The following is a 27,321-nucleotide window of genomic DNA, read 5'->3' as shown; positions in this document are numbered from 1 at the left end:
CATAATCTAGGAGTAAAATTTTTGCAGAGAAGAGAAAGTTACTGTTTGGAAAAAGGATATTATGAAAGAAAAATGTGTTTGGTTTGGATTAATGCATTCTAACAGTGTTGACAATCTAATTGTTATAAAACCAAAAATCAAAAAAGGAAGACTTTAAAAACAAAGTGAAACAGGCCAATTGAATTTCATTTTTCCAGGCTTAAGAAATGCCAAAAAAATAAACAGAGACAGAGGCAAATCATTATGATTTTAATGAGCTATAATGATGCATATGAAAAAGAACCACTTTATTGCTTCTTGATTGTGTTTATTTCTCCACCAGATTACAATATTCACATAAGTGGTGTGAAATCTCTGAAACCACCCAAATGTTTATTGTTGTATATTAACTTTTCAATCCAAATTTCTGATTGTTTGGAAACACTTCATGTTGGGTGTCATTAAACATAGGTTTCCAGATGGGTGTAATTTGGCGTTATTTACATCTGGAAGACTCTAGCCTGGTGTAAGGCAAAGATGGTTAGTTTGGGTCCTGGAGACTGATGTTTCCCAAGTGACTTTGGGAGAATCATTTCCCCATTCTGGATCTCAGTCTCTCATATAACATTGAGGGGTTGGGACTAAAGCATGCCTAAAGCATCCTGCAGCACATAATCTGCCAGTTTGCACTCTAGCATTTTAACTGGGGCTTTATAGACATTACTTCCTTTTGTTTGGCATTTGTGATGGAATCCACTCCTCCTTGGAAAATGACTCCTCAGGAAGTTTTAGGCCAGTTAGGCTTCAGGCACTTCAAGGGGTTTAAAATGATCAACACGTGTCTGTGGCAGCCACCTAGCCAGACCACGCACTGGAAAAATCACCCCACCCCTGGATGGGCTTCACACTAAAGGCCCACACTTAACTGTGACCCTATTTAATTTTGCTGTGTATCTGGGACTGATCAAACATAGACAGCTTTCATGAAAGGGGAAAAGGTCTGACTTTTAAGATGAGACCTGGAGGGCAGGCCTGTTCAGCAATAAAAAAGATGCTTATGAGGGAAAGTCCTTGAAGGACTCATCGTGGCTTCTTTGAAGTTACTGCTGATGCTATATAAATAAATTTAAAAAGAAGGAAAAAAATGTTGGATTAAGATGGAAAAGAAGAGACAGACTTGGCTATTAGGAAAGTTTTCCCACTCTACCTCCAAAAGCATATTTTAATTGGTTTGACTTTTTCCCCCCTAAATCTCTTTGATTTTTCTATGATCAAGATGACATATTTGTGTGCTAAAATCTATCCTTGACTTTATATCCAGTGTCATTGAGATATCTGATGCAGATTTCTTGAATCATGACCTCTGTTTTCACCAGAAACCTGGTGTTGAATGCCTTAGCCTTTCTGGAGGTTGCAGCCAACCCAGCTAATGGAAGAAACTTTGAAGTAACTTGATAGCTTCCTACTTTATTACAGAAGTAAATCAGCTGTGAACTTCACTAATCATGGCCCTCAGCCTTATGCCTCCTCCTGCTGCCAGTGATCATGACTACTGGCAGAATTGTGCGCACTGGGCAAGGCATGTTAAATTTCATTCTCATCAATATCATTTACATCCACCAAAATTCTCCCCTTCCTAAAATCTCAAAATAGCAAAACACACAAGTTATTGTCATCACAATGGAAAGAAGACATACTTAAACAGAAATAATTACACTGACACCAGTTGTAAGTTTGTAGGTCTATGTATTTTTTTGTGTGGTTTAGGCAATGCCACATAACAGCAACCCCTTGAGGTAAATCAACCAAGGATCGTCATTGCTGTTTTATTAATAAGGTTATTAAAATGATTAGAAGGGCAGTGTTGTGATGTTACTGAGGTCCTACAAATGGAAAACAGACCCAGGGGCATGTGTCTGCTTACTACATTAAAAGTACGAAGTTAATGGTAATGGAAATGACCATGAGCATTCTGACATGGATTTAGGAATAGATGTAGGAATAGAGGGACATTTTCATGGAAGAATAATCAAAAAGGCACTGAATCAATACCATTGATTTGACCATTCCTCAGTTCTGGAAACTAAGCTTACCATGTTTAGGTATTCTGAATATGAAGCTCTCACATTGTACTTCTGGATTAGAAAGAAATACCTTGTATTTGGGCATAAAATAGGCATTTATTCTAGGTGACTATGTGCTTAAAAGTAACATCAGACTCATTAACTTGCATTGTCTGAGAGGAGTCTGCCTTCACAGGCACTGGGAGAGCCAGCCCCTTTGGGATTTTTTTCTCAGTTATTGAAATGAATGGCAGTTCTCTTGGCTTTCTTAAGGGAGGCCTGGTCAAACTGTGTTTCAAGTCTTCCATGTGTGTTTTGGACAAGGATGAATGGTATAGAATCCAAAAGTTTCTCCTATATCAGATGAATGGTGTAGAGTCCAATAGTTCCTCCTGTATCAGTCACAGTGGCATTAATATCTCCATATGTATTTCCATAATAGTTTGTTACATTACCAAATAAGGAGTTTGCAGATGTTTATATTAGAGTGAAATATGGAAATATTTACTGTCTTAAAATAGTGAACAACTTAAAAAGAGGTGTACAACAATCTCAAGTGATACATGCAGAATTATACCCACAACCACTTAGAGTTCATTCCTTCCTTATGCCCATATAAACATAAACTAACAGTGTGAAGTAGTAGAGTTAGAAAGGCCTAAAATATTTAACTTATCTAAGTTGTGGTTTTCTCACCTATAAAATGGGACTATTGACACCCACCTTCCAGTGTTGTTGAAAAAACTCAATTAGTGATAATGTATTTAAGTGCTTAGCAATAAAGTACATTATTATTAGTAGTAACTATTATTGTTATTATTATTACTTTGTAGAAATGGACATCTGTATGCAAGGGAGGTTAACTGGTAAAGAAATGTGAATAATGAGTTCAGCAAGGCAGACCACAATGACTGAGAAAACAAAGTAGGTGTCCTCTTATTAGAAATTATCTTTACCAAACAGAGCAACACTTCATTATAGAGATTCATGTAATTATTGAGTGGCTGCACGTAAAACCTTTCAGTATAAGAGGGTGGATTCATGAAGAAGTGCAGATAGAATTGGCCGCTATATCCTCACTCACATGACAATTTGTGAGAAAGATAAGTTAAACATACTTACTTTCACCAACTCATTCAAAATATGTTACATACACTTAGGTTAATTATGTACGTGAATATATGGACCAATTTTCACCATTCCAATGTCCCAAGTAATGAGGCTTTAATTACAAAGACAAGATCCTTCAAGTCAAAGGCAGAAATTTTTCAGGAAGTAGACTGCAGAGAGATAGAATATTCATCTCTTTGCTGGTGGATCCACAAACAAAGCTGGCCTCCTGTTCCAAGACTAACGAGGGCCATAGCATCAGCAGCACTTGACACCTTGTACCACACGCATAATGCATTGTGGCCCAGGGGTGTGGCGCAGTGGCAACCACATAACTGTGTACTGCTGGCACTGGCTGGGCTAAGGAGAAATCCAGAGGAGAATTTCTTTTAAAATCCATTTCCCATTATCCAAGCTGTCTTGGGGATTTGTTTTGGTTATTGTCAGGAGTCAGATGTATTTACCAAGCTGTTGCTGGCTCCATGCAGTCAACAAATCTTGTGTATCCCATGTGTGTGCTATTTAGCCTCTGGAAATAATATCTCTTCTTGAAATATTTTTTGGGATGATTCCCAAACTTTTGTAACTGGAGAACCAACAGTAAAATAGGTGTTTTTTTTTCTTTCCTGAGAGAGCAGCTGAGGTAGCTTAAATTTAAGCTACTAAGTAGAATTTCACTGCCCGAGTCATTGCTACTCGATTTATGAAGGAAAAAAGATGACATTGCCATCTGACACACTGCTTCCTTGAACACAGTTCTTTTGCATATGTGGGGACCATTCCTGATGGACAGAGCAGCTGGGAAAGGACTAAATGTAAGGGAACATGGAGAGATGATGAGGCAGGTTCCGTGATAGAGTTCTTCCCCCCAGCTGGCTTCAGATCTGCGATGTACAGGACATAGCCCATGATAAAAATATTCTTAAAGGAACAACATTTCCTACCAAAAGGACTCATTAACTTAGTGCCCCTATGTTTGAAGGGCTCCTTTAGATCTATTTGGAATGGCTATGATGAGTGAGTTGAAGACCAGCTGGCAAAAATTCTAGCATAGATTCCAGTCAGCATGAGACAGGATGTTAGAATAGCCAGATCTGTCTAAAGCTGGAATAGGCTGCTTTGGAAGATGGTGAATTTCTTGTCAATAGGGGTATTCAAGAAGAAGTAACATGACCATTGACAGAAATTTTCAGAAGATTCAAGCACCAGAAGAAGGGGTGGAGGTTTGGCCAGGTTTGTTCTCTCAAGGTTTCTTTGATCTCTGAGATTCAATGGAAAAAGTAGTGAGAATGTAGTAAAGTTATGTTTGACCTGTAATTAACAAACTTGTAACTTTTTCCACAAATCACATCCAGATTAAAAAATAAAACTAATACAAAATAATATAGAATGCAAACTGTAAGTGAAAAAATAAAACTAAAAATAAAATAAAAATCAAGCATCACTATAATTTTTATTATATACATGAGGCAATTAAATTGAGAGATTAGGATTTACCACATGCCAAACGTAGCAAAAGAATAGGAAATTCCCTCAATGATTTTATATTGTGATTTCTTCTCCCTTCATGATAAGCAAGCCATGGGTATAGGGCTGATGATTGAGACAGAGAATTGAGAGATGTACCATTTCTCTCAATGCCTGAACTCTAGGGAAAATATTCGGTCATGAAGCAGAATGCAGGCACCACCACTCCGCCCCCATGACACATGTCTGTTTACTTCCAGTGGAACGTTAATCTCCAGCCCTATCCCTTGGGAAAAATTTCAGGCCAGGCAACAATGTAGCAATTATGATCTTGTTCAAAGCAGTACTCTGAAGATACAAGCTGAACCCTAGCTCATTCCCGGAATACCCCAAATATTAAAGTGTTGAGGGACCCCCTCTCCCCTCTGTAGGATGAGCCCAGGGCAGGTGAGTGCGCTGATGCTGAGCTAAAGCAGAGCCTAATGATACCAGCTTGGGAAACGTCAGGAATGCTGGATCCATTCTCAAGTAGATCTTTTGTCTTGAAGAGTAGTTCAAGGATGGTCAAAGGGCGATGAGCAAGACAGACACGGAAAATGCACATTGGACCCCTCGACCAGTGCTATTTCTTCTGTAGAATACAGTCTCTTGTTGGCAAGAAAGGCAGGTCTGGGATAAGAATAATTCATCCTTCAGTGAGTGAAGCCAGGTAGGCAGAGACAAAGTGTCCCTGGATAAGTCTTATTATAGTCTGAAGCACCCTTTCAAATTTTTCACACTGTAGGGTTTTTTTAAATGGATTAAGCTGATTATACTATTTACGCCTTTCATTCCTGGTATGTATGAAATCTATAGCAAGCTTGAAGTCATCTTAAAGGTCATCTGGCCCAACCCTTTCACTTTACAGATGAAGTAGCAAATTCAGGGATGTAGATTGGCTCGTTTAAGGTTACTCACCAAGCTGCCAGCAGAGCCTGAACTAGAATCCATGTCTTCTGTGCCCTGGTCTCACACTTTTCTCATTATCTGAGTGGAGAAGAATCAAGGCCCCAGGAATGGTGGAGAAGACAGTGAGCTCTTCATTTTGGATTCAATCCACAGAAGTTGTGGGCTCTGGGTTGGTGCCAACATTCATTTGAGTACATTCACAGTGTAAATTTCTCGTCCAGCCCAATTTCCCAGTCTTGCCAATTAGCCTCAGCCGAAACCAAGTAGACTTCTCTCTCAGTACATAACCTGTGCTTTCAGGGCACTCTGCCTTTGCCAGTTACAATTGTTTCTCTGAGAATACTTTTTTCTATCCAGCTTCAGCCGCCCATCCCTGTTCATCTGCCAAAGTTGATCCCAAGAGTCACTTCTTAGGGAGTTTTACTTTTCTCTCCCCAGAGCCATATCTGTTGGTCACCTGTCTACTTTCCTCTCAGAAAGAATAAACATTATATGAATAAAACTGGAGAAGGTAACTTCAATGACAAGAAAATATAAGAAATTCTCTAACTTCATAAAGACCTGCAATAGGCATTCATTCATTAATTTATTCATTCCTTCACTCATTCTTTTGATCTTTTAGTTTAACAAACCTTTGCTGAGCACCCACTTCTCGTTTCCAAATCACATCTTTTCCTCAAAGACCAGCATAAACTTTGTATTCTTTGTGAGTCTCTCCCTAATTCCTCACCTGTAAGTAATAACTGCTTCTCATAAATCAGCTATTTATTGTCTATATTTTGCAACCAAAAGTTTTTTTCTTCCCCCAGTAGACAGTAAATTCCCAGAAGAGTATTTTTCTTGGGGAAAAATACCAAGGAAATATGAATATAACACATAAATTTTCCTACTGTTTTTAAAATAGGATTGAATCAGATTTTGCTGATAACCTACCACACTAAATTCTTGGTCTCGGTGCAATAATTCATATGCACAAATGATGAGGTGATGATTTAATTGATTCTCTCTCTTTTCTTTTCTTCATAGGGGATTTTCAAACCATCAGTACTTGGCAGCCAGGACTAGTCCACTTACCCTCTGGTTCTGGAAAAGATATTTGAAAAACCAGCAGCATTCAAAGCTAGGGTTGTTAAAATCATCATTTCCCCAAAGGATGTCAGAAATCCTGAGGGGAAATATTTACAAGGAAAAATCTGTTTTCTCTTTGGAATTTACAGATTTTATTTGTCTGTTTTTCTCTTCTTCCATGTCTCACCCTTGCCTCATCCCACGTGGCAGGAAGCAGGTCCAGTTGTCCTTCCACAGATAGGTCTGTCATCCAGCAGCTGACTGAAAGCTGCGCCTATTCAATAAATGGTTTGCAGTTAATCAGAATTTGCTAACATTATCATTAGTTCATTTTAATTTTTCAAAAGTGATTAACAATGACTTAGTAGTTCCAGTTTAACCAAACTTTTGACAAACATAACGCGACTTTTAACCAGCTCCTACAATTTTAAAAGCTCGATGATGTGATAAATGGCATCTACATTGAGACATGTCTTTTCTCTGTGTTCCCACACCAGTCTCATTTGCACTCAACTCATGATTTGATGATTGTCTGTTCACTTGCTGTAGCCCTCACAATGCTATGATCTCTTACTATAGTGACATTGATTGAAGGACACACTTGTGCCCATCATGCATAATCAGTGACTAACCCACCGTGGGCTCTCAAAAAGTGTTTGCTGAGTGGACAGGTACCTGAACAACCTTTTGTCAAGTTCTTTATTGATACCCAACGTATCAAAGAGGATTAATCACAAGTAATGTAATACAACAGCCAATCAGAAGACATAGAAACACAGCTATTTGTGAATTAAGTATAATTTCGTATTAAAAATGAGGAGATAGTTTTGTTTTTCTACAGAGTAGTTATTTTATTATTGTTTTGTTTTAGCTTGCAAAATCTCAATCTTCTATGTACTGGCAAACAATGTCTTCAGAACTCTGCCCCCAGAGAACCAATGGAGTGTTCCAGCATGTCAATGGATGATTGTAATGCTCTGAGGGAGGCACTATGCTGGGTAGCTCACATGGTTTAAGTAGGCCTGTAGGAGTTGGTTGTTCATGGCAGACACAACAAAGGAAATGATGTCTGATCAAACTACTAAAGATGATTAAGAAATAATGAGGCAAAGACTGGGAGGAGAGTTTTCCAAGGAGAGGAATACTGCAGACTCTCGGAGGGGAGAGAGTAAACAGAACTGAGACAAAATCCAACAGGAGCATAGTCTAGAAAGCAACATAAAATAGTGAGCAGTGAGTCCAGCAGGTAAACGGGGACAAGCCAGACAGCAACTTTTGAGTTACTTAAGGAATTTGAGCTTTAGCCTCAGAGTAGGGGTTAGTCTTTGAAAGATCAAGTCAGGAAGGGATAAGATCAGATTTGCATTTTAGAAAGATCATTCTGGCTTGTGTGGTAAGTAGATTAAGGGGAGCAGGAGTTCACAAGGAAGTTTCCTACAGCTATTTTCCTTTATGCATTTAAATATAATGCCCTTCATGCACAAGTGTGTACTCCCATGTACACACGTGCATGCACACAGCTTTTCAGAATTTCACTCGTCTTATTTAAATTATATAAATCAAATTCACTGGTGGGATCTACAGACATCTTTTAAAGATTAAGCTCTTCTTTTCCTGAAACGTGTATATGTGTGTGAGTGTGAGTGTGTGTGTGTGTGTGTATAATTCAGGAAATCATGATGAACCATGATTCTTGCTTACTTTTTCACTCAACTTCCATTTATTTCTTTGTAACACACATATTCCATATCTTTGTTTTTTGAAAATGAGAAAGCAAGGTAAAAATAATAATTACTAAGTCCTAAATTAAGTCTCCTGCCTCCACTTGAACTCAGCTACTATTAATACTTGATGTGCATAATTGTATTTATACTATACATAGTGTTATACAGTCTGCTTTGTTTTCAAGAGTGTATCATAAGCATCTTTGTGTGTTTCATTAGTCTCAGTAGGCATATAATATTCTACCAAATGACTGTGCTATGAGTTAGCTCATTCTTGTTATTAGAAACTTCACTTTTGACTTGATCGGATCAGAGTTTATATGACTCTTAGAAATTCTTTTTCACAGAATTGAGAGGACATTTCCAGGCAAACTTCTCTGTCTGATTGTCTGGTATTATGGGTTGTCAGCATTTTGGGAACTTTACCACTAATTTAAGTAATGCTGGAAGCACTGTCCTTTGGGGAGTTTTCTGCATTAGTGAAACCTTTTACTTACAATAAAATGTGAGGAGATACTTAAAGGAAGAATCTTGATCAAACTCTTTTTTAGAATAAACCAAAATGGTAGACTTATGAACCATTAAATACAAACAAATTTACACTCCAGGATGCCTGGAAAAGAAAATTCATTTGCCTTGATTTTTTTAGTCTTATCCTAAGAAATTATAAAAGAAACCAGGTTAATTTTCATTTGCAACTCTGTTTTTTTTCTTAACTTGTTTCCCAGACAGTTTGAATGTCTAATTCCATGATACTTTTGTACAACACTGAATTAAAAGTTAGAATGTTCTAATTTAGTTGCTAGCATTGTCATTGATCAGTTTATTACCTCAGAGAAATAGCTGGGAAATAAAGGGCCCAAGTTCTGGTAAGACATTATTGGATTCAAAATCAGATTCAATTACTTAAGGTTTTTAGTTTTCTTAATTGTAATTGAAGTTAGCGATTCCTACTTCCCTGTTAATTTTATTTTTTTTTAAATGTGGTATGTTAGTTCAAGATTAAGGTGTCTGTAGTACTGGTTTCTTCTGAGGCCTATCTTTTGGCTGGCAGATGACAACCTCTCTCCATGCTCACGTGGTCTTTTCCTCCGTGTTCCAGTTCCTGGAGTATCTCTCTGTGTCCTAATCTCCTTTCTTTATGAAGGCACCAGTCGTATGGGATTAGGGCCTATGCTAAAGGCCTCATTTTAATTACCACTGAAAGTCCCTATCTGAGGGACTTTCAAATGCAGTCACATTCTGAGGCACTGGGAGTTAAGGCTTCAGCATATGCATTTTAGGGAATATAATTTAGCACACAACGTAATATAGCTAAAACATTTCTTTCAGTTCTCTGACATATGCTCAATAATAGTAGCAACTATTCTTATCCTCTCTGAGCTTCATTTTTTTCATTGTGAAATTGGGACATTAATTTCCACTCAGCCTGCATATGATGATGATTTGAGATAACTTATGTTAAATTTCTTTGCAAAATAAGTGGTAGGAGGTTGTTGTTAATTCCTGATGTATACATGCATACTTATTGTCTCCTCTTGAGAATATGCACATTTCATCCAGGCATTTGCTCTTAGCTTCTTTCCTGTTAGAGCTGGGATTTGGAAGAGTAGGATTTAGACTCCCATTCTTCTCCATTTTATTCTTTTTCCAAAAAAGAATTTATTTATTAATTTTTTTAGAGGGAAAGGAAGTAGAAAGAGAGGGAGAGAAGCATCTATATGTGGTTGCCTCTCACATGCCCCCTACTGGGGACCTGGCCCAAAACCCAGGCATGTGCCCTGATTGGAAATGGAACCAGTGACCCTTTGGTTCACAGGCTGGCACTCAATCCACTGAACCACACCAGCCAGAGTTCCATTTTATTCTTGTAAGTCTCAGCATTCTCACTTCCTAAACAGAAAAGCAGAGGTTAATAATTACCAAGTAATAAAGCCTTTCCCATAGAGACTCTGCCCATATGTGGCATGAGGCAAAAATTAATGAAAGTGTAACAGAATCTCTCCAAGCGCAGGCAGGTGAGAATTCCTCTAGTGCCTCATGGGAGTGTTTTCAAACAAAAAAAAATGAATACTGCTTGTATTATTTTGTAATAGGACCATATGTTCTCCTGGGTAGAAAGAGTAGAGGTGGCAACTTCCAGATGGAAGGCTGTGTTCATTTTAATGATTTGGCTGGGATTTCTCTCTAGTTGAAAATTGGACTTGCTATGGAGTCTTTAAAATACAAAAGGTTTTAGATTGACAGAAGCTAAGTCTTCCAGAAATGGGAACTATGGCATTTTAGCACTTTGTTGGCATGCCTGATGGACTTTTGGAGTGTATGTGGCCTGGTTCCATAGTGCTCAGGATTCAAGGCCAGTGGAGACCTGACTAGAGACCATAGGGTACACTGGCACCTGGAACTTAGTGGGGTTGACCTAATTTGCCTGTCACTACAGATCATTCTACATTGCTTGTATAGTGTAATAATTTAGACTTCTTTCCAAAGAGATGGAGATGTTTCTAGAAGAGAGTTTCAAAAGATCCAAGTCACTCCATTGCTCTGAAATATTCAAGTACCCTCCCAAATATGACAGCGTATTTACTTAACTTCAAACCCATCCTACTTTGGCACCAGCCTACTTTTCATGTATTCTCAGCTTCTCTAAACTCCACTCTCAACATTTGTACTCCCGACAAACTAATCTTCACATGTGAATGAGTTTTTCTCAGTGTCTTGCCCATGGTGAAATGCCCTCCCTGGAAGCTCTGTTGAAACCCCATCCATCTTTCAGTGTTCATTACAAATGCCATAGTCATAATAAGACCTCTAAGAAGGCTCTCTAGATCCAAATCCACCTATTTAGAAGTGTTTTTTTTTTCCTATGTTGAATCCTTATAGTACTTGTTTTTACTTCTTTTATGGACCCTTACTTAATCCTGAATTATAGGTGTTTCTCCCATCCCCCAGAGTAGCTACTAAAAAGCAGAAATTAACTCAATTTTCTCGCCCCATCCTCGCCCACCCAAACTTAGCACAAGACCTTCATTAAATGTTGGTCAGGTTGAACTGAAAGACAAAGAGTAGTCTGAGCCTCAGGATCCCCAGAAATACAGAGTTTGTAGTACCCTGTGCAGATGAAGTGGGAACGTTGGACTACATGTGTGGGAGATCATAGTGGCAATCTTTTCATAGCGCAGATCAACCAAACATGCAACTACTAAATTCTGCCACAATATTACATTTCAAGGAGAAGGAAGCCAATGTAAACCACAGTATGTACAAAGTCAAAATCAGAAGCCCTGAGTGTTTTAACCACTAAATATAATTTTATAGTCTATTTGATATGATTTTTCTAGGCTGTGGTTCAGTTTTAAAAAGGCTCTTCAATTGAATGTAACCCTAATTCTCTTCTGTACTCTTTAGCAGCTGCTTTTCAACTTTAATTTTGGCTTATTCTGGGTGGCACAGAGAAAAATATTCTTTTATAACTTTTGGAGAGATATGTGTGGGTGTAACTTTTTTATATGCACTTGTCTAACATGTTCTATTCTTTATTTTCCTGCTGAATCAGGAAGATTGGTATTTTAGTCTTAAGCACAATGAAATTTACCAGAAAAAAATCATTTACTGTGGAATTAAAAGATTAGTTGTAGGTCTCAGCTCTTTTATTAGGGTCCATGTGGCCCTGAGAACAATTTCTTACTTGTCCACCTAAGTATAGGAGAGGAGGGAGTCTTATATCAAATGATATCTAAGGACCATTTCAGTCTTTGCACTTTGGGATCACTTATGATGATTTAACAAGTAATGTCATTCTTTTATCAAAGTTAATGCAGTTTACCAAAAGAGCAGGTTGCCATATATATTTGAAGAAAGTTGAGTTTCAAAAAGATAATTAGTCTTTTGAGCCATTCTGAAGCAGGAAAGATAATTCTTTGGTCAAAAAAAAAAAAGGAAAAATGTAGAATAAAATATCCCATTCATAGAAATTAACTATTGGAGTAGCATATTAAAGATTCTAAAATATTATCATAAGTATGTTTAACTTTTAATATAGCTTATCTCATACTTAATTAACTATAAAAACTTCAGTTTTATTAATCTATGACCATCTGGGGAATAAACTTCTTAGCAAGGTAAGGGCTAACTGTAAACCCAAAGACATTTCCTCCTGTCCCTCTGTGTTGCTCTGAGCAATTTGTAATGATATATAAATGATACAAATGGACAACAGTGTGCTGATTGTGGTGAAGAGGGGGATATAAAAAAAGAAAAAATATATAAATGAGTATGCCCTCATTCTGGAGTCTTGCTTTCTCTGAGCCAATGATCCCAAGTGTACCTCAAGTGAAGACCTTGCCTAACTCAAGTCAAGATTCTTTACTGCTAAAAAGATGTATTCTTTTTCATGCCTTCTAATTATATCAACATAAACTAGTTCAAAAATGAAAAGAATGTTTTTTCCAACCCACAACCAAATTTTGGAATCACCTAAAAATATTGGTTTACATTGCTGTTTCCATTGTATTCTTAATTGACTGGTTTTGAAATTTTAAGGATGTCCTTGACTTTTACATGTCCTTTGGCTAATGCTATGGGCTGAATTGTGTTCCCAGCCCAATTTTATGTTGAATCCTTAAATCTCAGTGTAATGGGGATAGTTTTCGCAGATGGGGCTTTTGGGAGGTAATTACGTTTAGATGAGTTCATGAGGATGGGCCCCTCATGGATTAGTGCCCTACAAGAAGAGAAAACAGAGAGCTTGCCCATTCTCTAACATGTGAGTACTCCATGAGAAAGTAGTCATATGCAAACCTGGAAGAGAGATCTTACAAGAACACTATCATGTTGGCACTCTGATCTTTGACACCCAGCCTCTAGAATTGTGGGAAAACAAATATCTGTTATTTAAGCCACTCAGTCTATGGTATTTCATTATGGCAGCCAAAGCTAAGATAATCAGCTTGTTTTTTCTTTATGTGAGAGAGGATTATAGTGTTTTCCAAGAATTTTGCCTGCTCTACAGGCTACCCTTACTGGTTATTGTAATATATAGTCTATCGTAGAATAATCAGGCTAACCTTTCCACAAGAGGATTATCAAGTTGATAATACACCTACATTTTCATACCATTTTTCCTGCTGAGAAATAAAAAGTATTTCAGACTTCTCATTCCTGGTTCTGCTTATAAAAAGCTTGGTGTTGGCATTCCATCCTGCCAACAAGTAAAAAGCTAAAAAACTGAAAGACCAATAACTTTTCTAAAATTTACTAAAAGAAGTGAGAACACAGTAGTTAAAACAAAACAAAACAAACCTTTCTGTGGAAAATAATTTCAAGAGAATTAGAAGACAAGCAACAGGCTAGGAAATAATACTTGCAAAAGACACATTTGAGATACAGAATTGTTACCCAAAACACACAGAGTTCTTACACCTAAAAAAACCCCCTCAATTAAAAAATGGGTCAAAGCCTTAAAAAGACACCTCATCAAGGAAGACATACAGTTCATAAGCACATGAAAAAATTCTCCACATCATATATCATCAGGAATGCAAATTAAAGCAATTATATTCCACCCCACATCTATTAGGATGACCAAAATCCAGAATACTGACAGCACCAAATGCTGACAGGGGCATGCAGTGGCAAGATCTCTCATTTGTTGCTGGTGGGAATGCAAAATCATGAGGCTTCTCCAAAAGACAGTGTGATGGTCCCCTACAGATTAAACTGATCTTCCTTACCATCTGGCAGTCTCACTCTTTGGCATTTACCCAAAGGAGTTGAAAACTTATGTTCACAATAACCTGCATATGAATATTTATAGAAAGCTTTATTTGTAATTACCAAACTTGGAAGCAATGAAGGTGCCCTTCGGTAGGTAAATGGATAAACTGTGGTATATCCAGACAATGGAATGTTATTTAATGCTAAAAATTGATGAGCTAGCAAACCATGAAAAGACTTAGAGGAAACTTACATGCTTATACTGAATGAAAGAAAACAACCTGAAAAGGCAAAATACTGTTTAATTCCAAATATGTGATGTTTTGAAAACGGCAAAACTATGGAGAGAGTAAAAAAGATCAAGGAAGAGATGAATAGATAGAGAACAGAGGAATTTTAGGGCATGAAAATTCTCTGTATGACACTAGAGTGATATATACCTGTCATTATACATTTCTCCACATCCACAGAATGTACAGTAGCAAGAGTAAAATCAATGAACTTTGGGTGATTATGATGTGCCAATGTAGGTTCCTTAACTCTAACCATTGTACCCACTCTGGTTGAAGATGTTGATAATGGGAGAAGTTATGCCTATGGGCAGGAGGCATGTTGGAAATGTCTGTTCTTTCTTTTCATTTTTGCTGTGAACTTAAAATTGCTCAAAACAAGTCTTAAAAAGTTTTTGGCCCTGGCTCTGTGGCTCATTTGGTTGGAACATCATCCTGTCACCAAAAGGTTGTGGGATTGATCACCATTCAGGGCACATACCTCAGCTGCAGGTTCAATTTCCAGCCGTGGTGTATACAGGAGGCAACCAATTAATGTTTCTCTTTCACATCCATGTTTCCCTCTCTGTCTCTCTCTCTTCCTCCTTCTCTCTCTAAAATCGATAAAAATATCCTCAAGTGAGGATTTTTAAAACAAAGTTTTTTTTCAGCTACCTCAAATATTGTAGTTCTTATTTTTTAAATCTTTTTGGAATGAGGTAGTGGACATTTTCGTGACTACACTCATACACATACACACATAGATACATCTGTTTCTCTTTTTCTAAGAATAAAAATCAAACACCTCAGTTTAGTGTTCAAAGGTCTCCATAATCTGGCCCTGTTCAACCTCGTTTTCCATTACTCTGCGATCTAGACCTTCAAAATGAGCCAGGTCAGTCCAATTACTATTCTGTAAAAACATCTGAGTCATTTCTATTTCTCCCTTCTCTGCCTATTCTGAATCTGAGGCTCCACATAGTTTATGTTATTGAAGACCCAGTCTCAGTCCCACTTTCTCAATGAGGCCTTCCTTGAGCCTTCTGGGTGTCAACTAATAGTTGTTGGCACCAATTAAATGCCAACAGGAATCACAAATTTGGGATGTGGTGAAAATGAAAACTTTATTCAGTGCAAAAACAGCTCAACTGTGCCATGGCAAGCCTGTGAAAACAACATGGCTGTGAAACAGCTCAATTAGGAGATAGCATGGCTGTGAGGCAGTCCTGGGGCCAGTTCTCTCTCTGGCTAGACAGCTCAGCTCCCTACTGTGCTGCTCTGCTTCTCAATGGTCTGCTCTGCTCTGTGCTGGTCTGCTTTCCACTGCACTGGTCCTGCTCTGCTCTGCTCCAGGTAGACATTTTATGTGTTTCAGCTCAGTTGGGGAAATGTAGTCTTTGGTCTTCAGAGGAAAGGGAGAGTGAGTTCTGAGAGCAAGGGGGAGCTGGCTTTTATTGAATATAGACAATTCCCTGCCCAAGTCTCAGACTGATTGGTCCTCATACAAATTCGGCCTCCAAATCCTCAAAGTTTGATTGGTCCAAAAAGTACTTTCCTAATTGGTGAGAATGGGGATGCTCTGATTAGTGTGTGGAAATGTTGATGGGGATATAGCTGCACAGCTCCAATTGGATGAGGTAAGCCTCAGTCCTCTTGGTTGAACCGGGTGTCCTGGAACTCCTTTAACAGGGCTGAGACAGATGGCAGAAGCACAGTGCAGGCAGGGCATTTCAGTATAGTGGCAGGTAGTTCAGTGCAGCTTTTCCATGAAGTAAAGTTTGTGTGAGAGGCCCTCATGTAGAAATGGCTGCTAGGCTCTGTCCTTTCCTCTTCCTTCCTTCCTTCCTTCCTTCCTTCCTTCCTTCCTTCCTTCCTTCCTTCCTTCTTTCCTTCCTTCCTTCTTTCCCTCCTTCCTTCCTTCCTCCCTCCCTTTCTTCCTCCCTCCCTCCCTCCCTTCCTTCCTTCCTTCTTTCCCTCCTTCTTTCCCTCCTTCCTTCCTTCCTCCCTCCCTCCCTCCCTCCCTCCCTCCCTTCCTTCCTTCTTTCCTTCCTTCCTTTTTTTCTTTTCATTTACTTAGAGCCTAGTTAGCCATCAGAGGTCTTTCTTAGTAGGTATCTTTTCCCTCAAGGACCACAAAGGTCACTGTGATTTAAAATTTCTCACAATTTCTATAGCACCATGTTTTCTGCTAACCACTCACTCTGCACTCTAATTCTGTAGAGCCTAAGTTTTTAAGATTACTAGTTTGTGTATATCTCCTTGTCCTACTGGACTGTATGTCATAAAACGTCAAGGACCATATTGCAAATATTTTATACCTTCAGAGAGCATCTATCACAATTCTTTCCAGGGCAGAAGTGACCAGCAAACACTTGTTACATGAACCAGATGTGCACACACACACTCACTTCTACTTTGAAATAGTAGATTATAATCCCATATGTATGTTTGTGAATGTCTTAATAAAAGATATATATTACACCCATGGTCTTAACACTAATTTTCTGTGCAAGTCCTTCCTTTACCTGTAAACAAGGTAGAGATACTAGATGATTTAAAGAGGATTTCTAGCCCTGGTTGCTTATGATTAATGAGGGTTACTATTCAGAAGACCACAACAAGTACCACAAAAATTATAAGAATTAGTGCTACGTGATATGTTTATTAAGTGGATTTTGTCCAAGCTTTAACCTCTGCACAAATTCAGATGGCCTGAAACTTCTTTCCAGTGCAGTCCATTGGCTGAGGTACAAAGAAAATGTTTGGGTTTATGTTTAACCTGTGGAGATGGCAGGGCTATTTAATTTATAATACAGCCTGAAGGTTATTGCCATGGCTGAATGCTTAAGAAGTTCAGAGATGATGCTAGAGGACCTTATGAAATTTTGAAAGAACTTTGTAACCAAAACTATCTCTTTAATAAGACCACGTGACCTGTCGGGTTAAGAGTATCCATTAGTCAGCTTGATGGGTTAAATACCTGAAGGGACTTTAGTCTCTTCTCAAAATCGCCTGCAAGGGAGTCTTGAGAGTGAAACTCCCTTTGCCTTGTAGCCAGGGCGCATTCCTTTACATGAGCTGAAGTGAATGTTTGGAAATACTTTTTAAAGTAAATCCTCCAACCCTTATAAGAGCAAGAGAGAGTGTATTTCATAGGGGAACATGGCATATTTTTACCAAAAAGGTACAAGTGGAAAAGCTTTTGATTTGCTTGTTTACTTTTCTTATATTTCCCACAATGGAGTGATTGGGTGGAGTGTTATATTTGTTTCATAAACACAAAATAGGAGACCAAAATAGAAGGGAGATATTAGAAACAGGAATGATAGCATTTTTATCTATATGCTCACTAAGCCCTAAAGTCTTCCCCAAATCATCAATTTTGGCCAGCTATCTCCAATATTAGCCTAGCACTGTTACAATTTTTAGCAAGGCAAGGCCCAGTTTTTCTCTTCTTTCCCCTGACCCACATGCCTCCATCTGCAAACCACTAAGGAAAGACGGGGGCTTACGAGAGAAATAAGAAAAAAACCTGCACTTTGGTTCTCAGTTCTCTGGATTCCCACTCCTTCTTGCCTATGACAAGCATTTTATGCCTATCGTTTTAGTTTATAAAACAATGCTGCAGACACACAATATAGTTTTGAAATTTTTATATTCTCAAGGTTAGAAAAATCAGTGTTATATCTATATTAAGCTATTACTATGGGGGAGGAAAAGGGGGAAGGATTTTCAGGAACATGTATAAAGGACACAGGACAAAATCAAAGTGGGGGAGAACCGAGGGTGGGAGGTAGGGATGGCTGGGGTGGGGGGACTGGTAGGGAGAAAATGGAGCCAACTGTACTTGAACAACAATAAAAAAAGAGAAAAGAATATCTCAGAAGCAGAAAACCCAAATCTATAGTTAATTGTCATTTTGTGATCATATTTGACAACTAAATTCAAATGATTGCAACTTTGTGGGATGGCGGTGGGGGTAGGCAATGCTATCTGGCTTCTAATGGCTGCAGAGACATAATTCTGGTAGTCAGTAATTAGGGAGCTGGTTGTTGGCTCTAGAGAAGCAATGGCCAGATAGAACATTTTTTTAATGGGTCGCTAGGGAAAGACGACATTCATCTCCATTTATCATAATGAAAACCAGACAGAAGCAAAGCATGAGTGAATGGTTAGGAAAACAAAATTTGTTTTTGTACCATGAAGTTCATTAGGGGCGACTCAGTCTGTCCCAGCACTAGTTTCTAAGTGAGGTAGGAGTTCATTTTCCAGCTCTTTGAAAATTTTTATAATAGGAACTGAGCAGACACTCAATAAATGACCATTTTTATTAGTAGTATTATGAAGTGTTTTGTAAACAATAAAATAATGTGCAAGGGTAAATTCTTATTAACCCTTTGTACAAGATCATGGTCCCCGATATGAGGGTCCCAAAGGAGAGGAGTATATAGTTCTGTGCTTGCAAAGAGTGACCTTGGATTTCTATGTATTTATTTTCAAAATCAGATGCCAATATGATTTTTTATGAGTTAAAATGATGACTACTGCAGTAGTCTTGGTAAGCTGGCAAAACTGGTGTATGAATTGAGTGACAGCTACCTTCCAAAGAAATTTTTGAAGAGAATTAAAGCTGTGGTTTCAAAAACAGTAGCAGGAAACAAATGTCAGACAGGTCTTGGCATGAACGTTCTTTTCGGTAACCATTAGTCAGCCTCCGACACCTCAAGGGAGACTTCTGGACAACACTGCAGAGGTTAAGATGCCTGCCTAGTTGTGCCTTCTTACCATGCCCTAATGTTTAGAACCTAAAAAAACAGAAACATACCGATAAACCACACACACTAATTTCATTTGATCCCTGGCAGCTATGACTTGCCCACATTGCATCCCAAAGATAGTGTTCTCTGCTCCTTGCACAGCAGGCATTCAAGTCTTGGCTGTTTTCTTGTTAGGAAATTAGACATTACCCAGATGGCTTGAAGGATTTTGACCAATTAAGCACACACTTATTTTCTGGCTGATACATTGAGGTTTTGTTGTTGTTTTTTTCTTTCGAAAACTTCAGGGATTTTTTTTTTGTTTTCAATAGTCTCTAACCTGAAATATCATGTTTTAAAAATTCTGCCTCTTTGCCTTATTTTTTTCCTTACCGAAAAAGAAGGTTTTTATTTAGATAAGACAATTTCTAGCAAATTTAGTTGATAGAATCTCTTGTTCTACTGTGCTTATAAGGATAACCTCATTTGACAGTGGCTAGTCACCTTCAGTGTTTAACCTTAACTTATAAACATCAGATTAAAACTTCACTAGAGTGTTTAGAAAGAGCAGGAAGATATTAATCAGGTTTAGGACCATAAGTAATTGAAGAAAAGAGCGTGAACAGTTTGGCAAGAGAGAGTGCTTTACAAAGATGTATTCTTCCTTTCCAATTTATTCCATAGAGAAAATGTTCCTCTTGAGAAATGTCATTTCCCATCTAATCCTTACCAAGTAGTGATGTGAAAGCTGTAAATATTTACTTATAACCATGGCTACACCTCAGACTAACATTCCACAAATGCAAAGATAATTTTATTTTCTATATTAGCATGAACACTGAACTTGTGAATTAATATGGGTTCTTTAAAGCTGGAAATTTCTAAATTTTCTGCATTGAAATATAGGAAAGAATTTACTTACTAGAAGTTTCCTTACTATAAGAATTTGGATTTTTAGTAAATTGTACCTTTCCTGTGTCCTACAGGACTTTGAGTTACCTTGCTAAAACAATTATTTGTATAGTTAGATTTTTGAAATGGAAACAAACAAAAAAAACAACAACTAAAAAGAGAGGAATATACCAACTTTAATACAACTTATTTCTGAGTTATCTAGTAGTCAAGGCAAAAAGCATAGCATACATATTATATAGTTGTCAATGTCTGGTAAATGAATTTTATAAATTTGTTAAGTTATTTTCCATAACTGAATTATTAAACAATCTAACTCATGTGTCTTTTTGCAAGTTATATTTATAGCTTAAAGGGATAGTCCCATCACCAGAAATTGTGAAATACAGATGCAAAGTTGTTTTCCATATGGCCATTTTTTCTTTTTAATTACATTAGACATTCAATATTATTTTATATTAGTTTCAGGAATATAGCATGGTGGTTAGACATTTATATAATTTATGAAGTGAAACTCCAATAAGTCTAGTACCCACCACATAGTTATTACAACATCAGTGACTATATTCCCTATGCTATACGTTACATCCTGTGACTACTCTGTAACTCCCAATTTGTACTTCTTAATTCCTTTATCTTTTCCACACAGCTGCCCCACCCCACCCCTCCTATCTGGCAACCATCAATTTGTTCTCTGTATATGAGTCTGTTTCTGTTTTGCTTGTTTGTTTATTTTATTCTTTAGATTCCACATATAAGTGAAATCACATGGTATCTGTCTGGCTTATTATACTTAGCATAATACACCTTAAGTTCACCCATGTTGTTGCAGATGGTAAGATTTTAGATGGTCATTCTTTTTTATGGCAAAGTAATATTTCATTGTATATATGTAGTACTACTTCTTTATCAAATTATCCATTCATGGGCACTTAAGTTGTTTCCATATCTTGTCTATTGTAAATAATGCTGGTCCTATGTGTACTTGAAAAAAACATATATTCTAGTGCTTTAGGGTAAAATGCTCTAAAAATATCAATTAAATCTGTCTTGTCTAATTTGTCATTTAAGGCCACTGTTTCCTTGTTGATTTTCCATCTGGAAGACTTACCCTTTGACTACAATGGGGTGTTAACATCCCCTGCTATGACTGTATCACACTTGATCTCTCTCTTTATGTCCATTTATAATTGCTTTATATATGTAGATGGTCCTGTGTTGGGTGCACAAATGTTTGTAAGGGTCGAAACCTTTTGTTGGGTTGATCCTTTTGTCATTATGAAATGTCTTCCTCCTTTGTCTTTTATTATCATGTAGCTATTTTTGACCCTCCAAACATTTGACTCCATTATGTAGAAATCTTTAGGACTTCCCTAAAATAAGATTGAATTTTGATTAACTAGCCTAGTGTTTACATTTGAAACACTATAATTTATAGGATTTAGTTTAATCTAGTAGGTCAAACTGCGTTCAAATTTTGTTTAAAAATCTGATGGGCCTTCATTTTTAGAGTATTTTATAATATATATTTAATTTTATTTTAAGTCAAGAAATTAACTTTGAGCTGGCAAAAATTTAAGGTAAATTTGAGGATATTACCATGTACTAAAATACCTACAAAAATGTCTGGTGTAATCTTTACTTACAAAACAAAACAAAAAAAAAAACCCTTACTGATCCATAAAAAGAAGACTGAAGTTTTTAGACTATACATTTTTAGCATAAAGTATGTGCTGTAGTCTGGTGGGCTGTCTTTCTCTCCAGCCAGCATGTTTATGCTGCTAAGCAGACTTAAAAACTTCTGCTTAGAAACAAAATGCCTTCAGTGTCCACTTGTGTGCTTCATAGAATGAAACCTCATGGTGGGGGGGGTAACAATGGTCTGAAGTTGCTAGATTGTGCAATTTAAAAGTCAAGGCAGAAATTATAGCATTTTGTCAAAATGTAATGCATGATATTGGATGAATTCCAAATGTTAGAATGAGGAAAATAGAGAAATAATTCCCTTCTTTACTGAAAATGTTGATGCTTGAGTAGAAGAACAGGAATTACTTTGGGCTTGACATTTTACCATGATTGTATAAAAAAGGCTTCAGAAGACAAAAAGTGATCTTAAATATTCTTTTCTCAGAAGTATACAGTGTTCTTTACATGTTTTAATGCTTTGGGATATCTTTTTTCCTTCCTTGCACATGTCTTACAAGCTGTTTTAAATTTCTAACTCAAAGTATTTGGGATTCATATTTCTTCTAATTCAGAAGAGAGGGGATTTGTATATTTTCCCTGAAACATGTTTGGAAATTTTACTATTGTTTTCTTTTGTGGTATATGTTCATCTTCTGAATTAAGAAACATTGCTATAGCAAGGTTGAATAGCATGGGAAGGAAGAGAGAGAGGGTAAAAAGGAAGGACTCCCAGAATAGGTCAGAATCTATTCTGTCTCTATTTTTATTGTACAAAGTAAAAATATTATCTCTGTCTTGGATTACCGCAGTATTCTCCTGCCTGCTACCAAAGATCTAGTTTCCAAATAGCAGACTGAATTATTACTTAAAAATGTGTATCAGATAATGTTTAAAAGTCTTTACTAGTTTTCTCCTACACTTAGAATAACATTCAAACTCTTTACCATTGTCTACAAGGGATTTGTTGTCCTCCAACTTCTCAAATCTCTCTCCTTAATCTCTGCTCTGCTTTTAAAAAATATCAAGACTTTTTCCACTTCATGTCCATTTTACCTGACGTCCTTTTGTCTGGAATGCTCTTCCTCCTGTTCTGCTCATGACTGACTTCTTAAAAATTCAGGTCTCATCTCAAACATCCTTCTGCAGAGACATGCTCCTTGACTAATTTACCTAAATGAGTCCTGCTTTCATTCCAACCCTCAGCAGGCTCTTAGAGTATTTTGTTCATTTATTTCTTTGTAGCACTTAGCACAATCTAAAATTATTTTTATCAATGATTTATTTACTTGAGACCTGTCTCCTCGGATGAGACTAAATACCTAGAAAGCAGGTCTTTGTTTTGGTCATGTAGGTATTGTCACTGATTGTCACAGTGTCTGGCACAGATTCTGTGCAAAATAAATATTTGCTGACTTAGGTGAATGAGTTAAACAAAGAATTTGGGTGTGCCCTGGCTGGTGTGGCCCAGTGAATTGAATGCCAGCCTGCTTAGGGGGCGTGCAAGAGGCAACCACACATTGATGTTTCTCTCTATCTCTTTCTCCTTCCCTTCCTCTCTGTCTAAAAATAAATAAAACTATTTTTTAAAAAAGAATCTGGGTGTGACTGAAGTACCGAGCCTATGTGTGTTTTCTTCAGTAGGAGGATGGTAAATTAGAAAACTTCTAGAAATACTTCTAGAACATTTTGGGGGAAAAGTTTGAACAATGACAGATAGGAGGAAGTTATGCTAGAAAGTTAGGGTAAAGGCCAAATCCTGGTGGTTTTGAATGTCACAGTGCATGGTTTCTGGAATCTCCTCTGTGGTCAGTGGAAAGCTACTGAAGATTTTTCAGTAGTCTGTGTGTACTTCTGAAATGCTCCTTTATTATTAGCCATGGAAAATCATTTGTGTCTCAGAGGAGTCTCATTCACTCACCAGTGGACAGGGTAACTTCTGCATGCCAGCAGGGTGTTGATTTAATCAGCACTCATTTCTTTTCCATGTGGCCTGACTGCCACGTACAGTCGTGGTGCTTCTGGGCTGGCAGGAGAAAATGTTTTCTGCATTCTTCATGGCTGGAGGTGAAATGAATGACCAGTGCTTCCTGAAGGCATTCCTTACCCCATTTCTCATATATCAGTGGAACAGTGGGCTCCTTTAAAAGTGATACCATCTTGTTGTCAAATAATGTCCCTTTCTTCAGTTCTTTATTTTGCAACTTGTTTTTCTAATGCATAGAGTTACCCTCACATTAGAGTTATCCTCTCCTGTGCTTTGTCTTGTTTTGGTCTTAAAAGAAATCCAGTCTGGAGCCTTTAATACAGTTTGATTTTGTTCATTTTAATGGAGTAGTTGGTAGATCCTTCCTTAGCTGAAACCTAGTACTTAGTACTTACAAGGTCTTGTACTAAATCTCCAGCCAATAATATGGCATTATATGTAGCATACACATGTTCACCTGGACTTTTTCTACCACATCAGATGTGTGTATCTAATTTCTAAAATGAAGTACAAAGATACAAGCTTCCAGTTAAAGTAATGGTCTGTTTTATAGACTCTGGAAGCCAATACTAGTTTCCTGAACTGGTTCACAATAATTTGAAAGCTCTGGCCAGTTCATGAATAAGTTTTATGGTTTAACTTTAAGTCATGGAATCTTTTTATACTTAGATTGGGGCTGATGGTATTATGTTCAATACCAGATTATACATAAGGAAAAACCAGTGTGGTACAATTTAAGGAAAAGAACCGGTGTATTTATGTTGTCTGACAGTTTTCAAAAGCTACTGGATCGCATTCATAGATGGTAATCACTATTGGAAACTTTTGGTGGAATACTGACTTCTGAGATGTACTCAGCTTACATCCTTTTAGTATATTATAGCTTATGAAGCACACTCACATGTGATATACTAATATTCCTTTTGATTTGTATGTAAAAGATATACTTACTAGAAGTTCTTTTTTTCTTAGACATGTAATAGACATCATCTGTGTGTAAAGTAGGAAAAAAAGATAAATAAGTCAGATGGTCCCTTTCCTCAGAAAGCTCTACTAGGAGAAACAAGCATACTCAGACAGATACAATGTATGACAGCATATAAATGCCAGTAGAGGAAAACGGACAATATTGTAATACTTGACTATAGGTATAGGGTTGAGAAGAATCTCTTAGAGAAGATAGAATTGAAGTTTGCTTTATAGGATACGTTCTATTTCAATAAGAAAAGACCAAGGGGCAAATGACCTCTAAGCCAGTGACACAGCCTGAGCAAAACATGAAGGCAAGAAGATGAAAAACATAAATATTGATTTATGTTCCATCAACTGTAATGGCTGGTGCCATGGAACCAGAGTATGTCCCTGCTAATCTGTTTTGTTCATAACTTACAGTTTGACTCTTAACTGGAGGCAGTTTACAACAACCATTAGAACCTTAAGAAGCCTTATCAATTATGTGTCCATGACAGTCATAAACTATACCCATCATTAAGGAGAGCATATTTACATACTTAAAATTGATAGATCATTTATATGTCATATTCTATTATTTATTTTATTAAGGTTTGAGTGGTTTCTGAAGCACATTCTTATATAATTACACAATTAATTTTTTCCAAAATCTTATGTGGTAGATGGTGGTGTGGAAATTTTAAGGGTGTTTTTCTTAAAGGAGAAATGAGGCACAAATGCTTAGATGACATTTCCCAGGTTCACTGGGTTAATAAGTGTAGACACACACCCAATTTACAATCTGGTTTTTTTTTCATCTATATCTATATACTTGTTACTTTGTAGACATCCACAAAACTCATGTTTGAGGTGGTATGTGTGATAAATTGAGAAAATTTAAATTAAGAAAGAAAACAGGCCCAATTTTAGTGGTTTTGATAGCAAAAATTATTCTGGGAGCAAACAAATGAGAACAAAGGTAAAAGTGGCAGGGAAAGCTGATTTCAGACCAGTTTTAATGGAAGAAAGGCCAATAGGTAAGACTATGAAAATTAAAGGGGAATGTTACGGTATTATTAGACAAAGTTAAGCATGTCAGGTCTTGAAATAGGGAAGTTTATGTTTCCATGGTGAGGGTTAAGATTCTTTGTATACCATAAGGCAGCAATCACTGAAGACTTCAGAACCTAATACTTCTTTCTATATCTTACTCACAGTTGAGTGGCCAGACTGTCAAAAGCATACTCAGTTGAATCTTATATGCTGTTCCATGATTTTATATTTACTTGCTCAGGGACAATGAGTTTTTATGTTATATTTAAAAACAGATCAAACATTATTTAAATTTACCATGAAAAAGATGACTAATATAAATCATATCAGTTTCTGGATATGGGGCAAATTGATCTATCTACACACATTCTTTATGACTAAAAGAGAAATGTCTTAAATTCAGTAAATTTAATTTCATTTTATTAAAAAAAACATCACTGCATGTTACATAAAGAGCAGTGTATTAAGTGCTTTAGGAGTTGATTTATAGTGTCTATGTAGTGATTATTAAAAAGTCTTTTTTTTTTAATTAATGACAAGCAGAGTTGTAAGTTTGGAATCAAATGCACTAGTCAAAAGAGTGTGGTAGAACAGTGTCTGTGCTGTATTTAGCATCTTTTATTGGAATAATTTACTCCTTCTAACTTTGTATTTTTCACATTCTGAAGCCTGGAAACAGGCTTTGGTGCAGTGGAAGGTATACCCAGTCCCATCATATGGAAAGTCATAGTTTTGTTTATACTCCCAGGGTCAAGATTACAGCAAAAGGAATAAGAAGAAATGAAAAGACAATGAAAGACAAAGATGTTGAAAATATGCATTACAAGTGGCATAGCACTGGTAGCTTCTTATTTGGATTAATTATAAAGCAAAAAGAAGCATTTAGATTCAATTTCCCAGACACAAACAGCTTAGAAAGTAGTGGGGAGAGAATGAACTTGGAACAAAGTACAGTCTGCATTCTCACTAAAGTTGAAATAGCCACATATCATTTTGGGAGTACTGTTGATTTACCTCCTGGAGGTTGAGTATAGTGAATGTGAACTGGACCCCCACCCTGCTACTTTCAAGCCGTAAGACCCTGGTGTAGTACTGAGCCTGGCTTAGAAATATTTGTCTTTAATTGATCCTTTTTCTTCTTTTTTATCCATAGCTTAACCAGCTGGAAAAGGCAGTGGAAGCAGCCCACACATTTTTCATGGCCAACCCTGAACACATGGAAATGCAGCAGAACATCGAGAATTACAGAACGATGGCTGGCGTTGAAACATTCCAGTTGGTAGATAGGGAAGCCAAACCACACCTGGTGAGCTCCCGGCCCTCCTGCCAACCATGTGGTGCTAAGTGCTCTTAAGTTTTATTTGACTCAAAGCAGATTTCTATGAATGGATATCGCAGATCAGTTCCTGATTTCTAGTACAGTGATGTTTTTATACTTTTGGAGTTATTAGATGAAATGTTATAATTATCAGGGTGGAAGAAATTGAGAGACAATGAATATTAATTTAGAAAATCAGTATGACATTGTGAAAAGTAGGATATGATAAAAATATCTATAACCCTTCCTGAGCTTCAGCTCCCCCTCCAGCACTTATTTTACACCTAAAACATGAAGCCAATGTGAATTGTGCAGTT

General features: G+C 37.1%; 1 protein-coding gene across 1 annotated transcript in view; it reads left to right on the top strand.

Annotated features, from left to right (window-relative positions):
* Positions 1 to 27,321, top strand: part of P3H2 (prolyl 3-hydroxylase 2) — a 154,091-nt gene that overhangs the window by 95,318 nt on the left and 31,452 nt on the right. The window contains exon 2 of the mRNA XM_045851973.1: positions 26,840 to 26,992. Within this exon, the coding sequence (XP_045707929.1) occupies positions 26,840 to 26,992 (153 nt within the window). The remainder of the gene's footprint in view (positions 1 to 26,839; positions 26,993 to 27,321) is intronic.

The sequence above is a fragment of the Phyllostomus hastatus genome, unplaced genomic scaffold, assembly GCF_019186645.2.
Source record: "Phyllostomus hastatus isolate PE091 unplaced genomic scaffold, TTU_PhHast_1.1 phas_contig_86, whole genome shotgun sequence".
Taxonomy (NCBI): Eukaryota; Metazoa; Chordata; class Mammalia; order Chiroptera; family Phyllostomidae; genus Phyllostomus; species Phyllostomus hastatus.
This window is presented reverse-complemented; position numbering and strand designations above follow the sequence as displayed.